We start from the raw sequence: 7,489 nt of genomic DNA on the forward strand, positions 1-7,489 counted from the left end.
GGCTATTACAACCTAACCATAGCTCACTACAGAAACTCCTTGCTCTCTGATCCTTGTTTCCAGGGACTGGAAGTTCTTGCAACTATCTGTGAGCTCAACCTAGGATGAGCTACTTCTACTGACAAGTAAAGGTTACTGAGGTAAAGACAACATCTACCTTGTATGACCTCTTAAAAGGTCACACTGAAAAACTAGGGAGACTTTCCATTTGAGAGCATAATAAAAACATCCTCCATTTTGTATGACTCTAGAGGATTAATGCTTTACCAGGAGTCTCCCATCAGTTTGTTTTACTAAAACATATGACAACACTTGGGTGCCCCTTACAAATACTTCTGTAAATACTAAACAATAAGCATGAAACTGAAATCACAACTCCACTGGAAGGTCTATTATTTCACCCAGACTAGACAAACCTCTAGAAACCACTTCAAGGAGAAACAGTTTTTCTTAAATCCCCAACCAAATAAATTATTAAAACAAACAATTTCTCTACGAAATAATAACTCAGGGGTATAAAGTACTTCCAATGAACACAAGTATCTCTTCTACTACTAAATATGCTGCCAAGGATGCCTAATCCTAAATTCATCCTTTTCTCTGCTGTGGGGTTTTCTGGTGGGTGGAGGGGAAGGCAGGCAGGGGACAAATGGAGGGTCAGAGGCAGGGATAAGGCGTATGGCTGTGTGTGGTGTTTAGTTGATGTTCCGCTACAACAGTGACTGTTTTTCAATGCTGAAGCAGAATGCCAGCCACAGCCAGGCTTAAAACAGTCCAAGAACACTCCCAAGTTTACTGTCTCTGCATTTGCCGCCTGAGGCTGTTTCAATGGTATCCATTTCCCAGCAGCTCAGTTGTCAGCCACACACAAGTGCAGATTAATAAGGAATTTCTGATTTATTCATTGAACATGAGAAAATTATTATGACTCTAGTTTAGTTCTAAATACCCTAAACCTCAGTATGAATAACAATAGTAAAGGTCAATGTTGGTGTTAGAGGACTCTTTAGGGCACTAACTGTTGTAAAATTAAAACATTTAACTTTTTTTTTAAGCAAGTGGTCATAGAATGCAGTCATGCTGGATGCAGCCATACCAATTAAAGTGATATAGCCATACCAATTAAAGTGCTGCCTTTGGGTTATTCCTCTTTCACCAGACAAAGAGTATTAACACAGTAGTCCTGAAGTACATTCATAGAAGTTACTTGCTATCACTCAATGTAGTGAAGCCATTTTCACAGTATTTTAGTGTTACAAATAAACAAACACCAGGTATAGACAAAAAGAAAAAGTTTTACAGAAGATAAATTGCTTACCTGAGACACAGAGGGCAAAACCCACCACAGCAATTATATAACCAAGAATTTGCAAACCTATCAGAGCAAATGTTGCTTGTGGTAGACTATCAAAAACTGAGAAAGACAGAAAGAGAAACAAAATTGTAATTTTTAAAGACTAAATAAAGAGATATAAATGGCAAGTCATTCATATAAAGCTAGAAATCAGATTCTCTTAAATTCCAATCTTAGACAGTGTGATAACAAAATTCAAAAGCCACTGCAAGTCACTCAGGGCTCTTGTAGGTAGACATACACACATATGCATAAAAAAGTATGTACATATAAATAAAATAAACTGTAAGTAGAAAAAATGAAACACATACATTCTGAGAGTTAGTTATTCATGCCAGTCCCAAGGCTCAGGAAGGAAGAGCAGGAATCACTCAGATGTCCTATCCTAAATCTCATTTTTCAAGCAGGTTACTTTTACTTCTTCCCTGAAGCAACTCAGCCAAACGCCACACGTTAAAACATTTTGGTTTGAGGAAGGTCAGGAATCCAGGACACTATCACAGTATTTGTTTATGAAAATAGTATGCAGATGGCGGGGAGACGGGGGACAGGGAGAAGCTCAGTTTTTCTATCAGTATGTTCTTGAGCTAGTGAATAAATAACTACTCACCATTTCCAAACATAAGGTATTGAAGCGGTATCGAAATCAAAGCAGGGACTATAATTAGGCCAAGACCAGCTTGATTCTGTGGAGTATAGCCATCTGTGAACATTTGTATAGAAATCAGTAAAACAGAAATCCTTGATTGGAATAAAGCACAAAGCACCAAAAGTAAATCATTAGTATTATCAAGTTTTTAGGGTTCAGAAAAAAATCCCACTAAAGCACTAGAAGTCACTCCGTACTCCCTAATATCCACCCAGGGTAGCAGGACAGAAAACAGAAGTAAATTTGGAGTCTCTATCTCCCTATGATCATCTGAGGGCCTGACAACCACAATGCTGTTGTATTCTGCTTTTTTTCCTTTTCATTTTAAAATTAGTAGATGGCAATTAACAGGTGGCACTAACTTCCATACTAGTGCATGGAAGACATTCATTTGTGCTCTTATTCCCTTAAACTAGGAAGACAATTTTAATACTCTTACCTTGGGCAAACAGAACAGTGCCTACAACAGCAGCAACTGTGAAGATGACACTTGCTGCAATAATGCCCAATTTCTTCTGAGATACAATTTCATATTTTAATGCTTAAAGACAAAATAAAAAGAGACAGAGAAGAAAATAGTCATACAGATTCTCTCACCACAATGCACAGATTTTATGATTAGGACTGTTTTCCTAAACAAAGAGACAAACTCCTATAAAATTCGAACTATAAATATTACCAAGATTTCACTTGTTTTCACTGTTTGATATGGTTAATATAACTTACTCAGAGAAATGAAACCTGGCATTGGTGTTCTAGTCAAATTGTTAATTCCACCTTCTATCCGATGCAGGGGATATGTTATCAAAATAACTTTGGGGCATGGTACTGGTTAATTCAAGTAGAGGCACTACTGACATTTAAATAACGTTACAGTAAATTGGTTACTCAGGTGAGTGTCAGACAGGGATTCAGAAATTCCAGGTTTAATTCTCTTCACCATGACACTGAGTTCAGATGTATCATGTCCACCCCCTAAGGAACAGGGTGATGTTCCCATCTCATCCGAATGCTTTCTGCATGAGTAGATGTGGATGACCTACATGTTCAGATGCCATAGCAAAGACTAATTTTCAGTAAAACTGCACTGCTAAATAGGTGTCATCTCTGAAATGGTTGAGTGCAGTGGAGGGTTTCAAAACAGTAGCACTTTAGTAGTCTTTGGAAAAGAAGTACAGTACAAATACAACATCATCATTTGTTTCTGTCTTACACACTATGAAAACTAAGACATAAGAAAAGGTAGCTCTTGCTCCTAGCTTGAAAACTAATATACCAACAATCCTAGTGTACGTTGAAATTGGTAATCACAAACAGAGAACAAACAAATACTGTAAGTAACTTCAGAATGAAAATCAAGGAGCACATAAAGAATTAAAATCCCACTTACATTCATTGCCTTAGCACAAAAAAATTATCATGAGGATACAGTAAATATTCTAGAGGGTAAATATGACAAAATCTTTAATAGCATCTTATCTATGGAAGGGTCACAGAATACTCTCTCTTGTAATTAAAACCGTATCTTTCATTATATTCACATTGCCTAACACAACAGGACCCCTGTCACACTCTCAAGTGCTACTGACATTTAAAGCAAAAACTTATTTGGAATAGTAGTAATAGTAAAAACTTTCTGCATATCTGTACTGGAAATTCACATTTTTTCATATTGCAAATATGCTATATAAGGAAAGCAAGAGAGAACACAAAGGCAAAAATAAGCGATGGATACACTACACTTAAATCCTAAAAGCCAATCATGTAGAAAAAAAAACAAAACAAAAAACAAACACCACACAAAAGCTCTCAACCAATTCCCCCACAGAACACAAAACCAAGAAAATATATTCTCAAGTGTTACACAGAAAAATCAAACCCAGTTTAACAAACTATTTAAAGGTATACTGTAGCACTGGTGGATTCACAGCTTAACCAAAACTGCAAATTAAATGAAAAAAAACCCCAAACCACCACCACTAAAAATAAACAGTAAGTACACCCACATTTATTAAGTTAGAGGTAACATGATTACTTTCTCCCAAAGAGGTCACAAGTCTCACGACAAAGCACAGAGATGCAAAAAAAAATCCAAGCAGGCTCAACTCACTCCTGTAAAATGTCAGAGCTTCTCCATGGATGTATCCATGCTTATTTCAGGACAACTATTACTTTCCCATCAAAATGCTAATAATGTTCAAAGTTCTGCTACAAACGCAAGGCAATGACAATTCCTGAACACATCAGAGACTCCTAAACCATTATAAACAATAATGAAAATCGGGAATCTAACACTATGGAAATAAAATAATTAAAAATATATGTATCAGTTTTCAACCTCTGACCATGGATGGACCTTTGAAGAGTCACATGCCACTTTCAGAAGTTCACAAAAAGGTAATAAAGGAAACTCCATGCAGATGGTTGAATACATATGTGATTACTATAAAATCATGCTGAGTGCTATTTCTTTACATTTCTTACAGACTTTAAGCAGAAATTTTTATTTAATTTATTTTTTAGAAGTCTAGAAATTGAAAAAGGCTGAAAAAACCTCAGAGACTGATGCAACAAATTGCAGCACAGAGAGCCATTTGAAAGACTAAGACATAAAGCACGCTCTACATCACACAGATGTTGGATACCAGTGTGTAAATAACACCTAAGGGTGTCTGACACTGGTAAATATATTACCTCTAAAAACTTTTAACAAAATAATTGATGTCAGTCTTAAATTATAATTCTGCCAGTGCTAAAAGACTAATGAACAATATTACACTGAGAGAGCGCTGTCCTTCTCCAATACTGATTTTATGACCATAAAATGAAACATGTTTCTGTTTCTGATTTGGTAATGTCATGGAGAACCAACAGTGAAGAAAAGCTTCCTGGTTCTAACCCATGACAGTGGACTTTATCAATTATACCCCACAAAAATTACACACATGCAGAAAAGCTCATCGTTTGCAACAGGACGGGCAGCAGAAACATCACCACATGGCAGACGACTTCTAAACACAGATCCTTTAGGCTGCACCTCATACTTTTGTCTACAAAGACACAGAGTTGCTAAAGATCTTAACCCCAGGAAGCAAGCCCTGGCCTCCAAGCAAACAGAGCAGACCAGCCCAGCTCCCACTGCTTTGGGCTGGACCTCCTTCAACACAGCGCCTGCGTCCACACTGCATGACTGGGGCACCATGTGGCATGCTGAAGCCCCAAACCACACATCTTTTCTTATGAGGTCATGGGGTTTCTTTTCAGTTGAAAGGTTACAAACTCTGCAAATACTATGGCAGACTGGTGCTTTCATAGCTTGATGCCAAAAATGTATGTTACATGTCCTGAAAGAGTGCCAGGCTCACTGAAAAGGAAATGGAACACTAGGCAGCATGAAGGAGTGCAGCCTGGTCTGCTCTTACTGACCAAGCCTCTAAGTAACAGCACTTATTAGGAACTATCTTGGGAACTGTGTATGAGTTAACTCTCACATGGTGTTAGCTGATTCTCACCAAAAGAAAGCCCAGAAATGAATGTAACTAACACAGTGTGGAGAGGATTCCAGAGCAAACCAAACACCACGTTATTTGACAAAGCAGACGTACCACCTCTCTGTGTATTATCTGGATCAATTCTACCAGACACCTTTTAGATGTAAGCACCATCTTTCATCTTACAAAGATACCTTTATGCAAGTGATCTTAGGACAAATCAGTAATTGCAAAGAATTTAAGAGTCAATACTTACCAATAACACTTAACTGAGCCCAACAGAAAATAATAACTAAGAACAGCAACACTATGATGACAGCCCTTTCCAGTAGAAGAAACCATGATCCTAGAGAATAAACAAAGAAAAATGGTAGGAAGAAAACAAAACCTGAGGTTATTAGCTTTACATTTATTGCTCCCTTTAGGCTATGCTCTAGCTTGCTCAATACTGCATGTAATAGTTAGCTTCAAGAGTTTTAATAGGCCAAAAAAGCTATGACTTCTACCTATGTATTTTTTACTCTGATCTTGCCTGTGACAACCTGGGGTTTTTTTTTCAGTATTTCTAGTTATCCTAGCATTTTCCAAACTGGAGGTCTTAACCTCCACTGCAGCAGAGGATATGTTTATGCTGTTGTGTGGCAGTACAAGCTACTTTGCTGTGGAACTACAAACAACACAGTAGATCAGAAAAATAGTGTATTTAGGCTAAGCAGGGAAGCTGGGCAAGATATGAAAAGCCCAATTTCATGCTTCCCCAGTTATTCTATTCTACCTCCATCTGCTATAATTCCAGAAGAAATCCAGATGTGTGATAAGGAACACAGGAGCTAACCTAAGTGAGAAGGAAACACTGCTTTGTTAATTTCAGAAACCACACATTTTCCTTTAGGTCTTCCCACCATCATCCATTTGGCCTTTTTTCCCCCTGCATCTTGGATGCCTTAGGCTGTTCAGTCACTTGTGCTGTAAGATCGTGTGAGCCACCTTCCAACATAAAATTCTGAAAATATCTCTACTGTACCAGAAAATGCAGTTGATTCTTGCATCTCTGCTCATAACTTCATTTAGACTCACTCAGTGGAATCCAAAGTCTCAATTTCTTACATTATGCTTGCCACCATTCCTCTGCCTCAACAGTAGCTTCCAAAGATATTTCTAATCTTCATACTCCTTGCACTTACTCTCCATATTTAAAAGCTGTATCTGCAGCTCCAGAAACATGGAATAAAGTAGTAATACCTTACAACTTTCAATGACAAGTAAATACCTTGAGTACAGTTTTAAATTCATAAATTCCCCCCTTCCCCCTTCCCTCCCCCTGCAAGGGGTCACAGGAGGTACCATGGTCACAACATAAATACAAGGCAGTCACAAAACATACTAAAGGCAGAGAAATGAAGGAATATCTTCCTTATTGCCAAAATAACCCTAATTTAATGAATTGTTTAAAGGAAGGCTTTTTGCCTCATTTGCATTTTCAGTAAGAAAACTAATATTGAACAGTAACTTTAATGCACAGTTGTCATTCTCTAGATAAGTCAAATCCTACAGGCAAATCCCTGCAATGTTGTTTGATGGAACTGAGAATTGTTAATGAATTGAAAGTATCTGCAAACAGAGACTCTAAAGCAGCTGCACTTCCTCTGCAGTGTTTCGAGGTATTACAGACAGGAACAAAGCAGCCATGAAGCCTGGTATCTGCCAGGACTTCAGCATGCAACATGGACTCACGTATGGTCCAGTCTTAAAGAGTCTAAAAGCACTTATTATATGGAAATGATTGCAAAACTGCTGTTACATGCAACATGCAAGTAAGAGAAACAGCTGAACACATTTTCCTGGTAATACATTTCCCTTACTCTGGTACTTCATAGCAATAAAGTAAACATCTGGCAAAAAGTATTATTTTGAGAGCCAATATAAGGAAGTCAATTCCAAACTAACAAGAGAGACTTCCACACATAGAGGGAGGGGAGAGGGGAGAGGGGAGAG

At 37.8% G+C, this 7,489-nt stretch overlaps 1 protein-coding gene across 1 annotated transcript in view; it reads right to left on the reverse strand.

Moving 5' to 3' along the window:
* Nucleotides 1–5,840, reverse strand: part of CD47 (CD47 molecule) — a gene marked incomplete at its 5' end in the record, with an annotated part of 13,914 nt that extends 8,074 nt beyond the window's left edge. Inside the window, 4 exons of the mRNA XM_029085089.1 lie at nt 1,319–1,414; nt 1,965–2,057; nt 2,443–2,544; nt 5,751–5,840. Coding sequence (XP_028940922.1) covers nt 1,319–1,414; nt 1,965–2,057; nt 2,443–2,544; nt 5,751–5,840 — 381 coding nt within the window. The remainder of the gene's footprint in view (nt 1–1,318; nt 1,415–1,964; nt 2,058–2,442; nt 2,545–5,750) is intronic.
* Between the last annotated feature and the right edge of the window lie 1,649 nt (nt 5,841–7,489).

Source organism: Antrostomus carolinensis, unplaced genomic scaffold (genome assembly GCF_000700745.2).
Source record: "Antrostomus carolinensis isolate BGI_N321 unplaced genomic scaffold, ASM70074v2 scaffold15615, whole genome shotgun sequence".
Classification (NCBI taxonomy): Eukaryota; Metazoa; Chordata; class Aves; order Caprimulgiformes; family Caprimulgidae; genus Antrostomus; species Antrostomus carolinensis.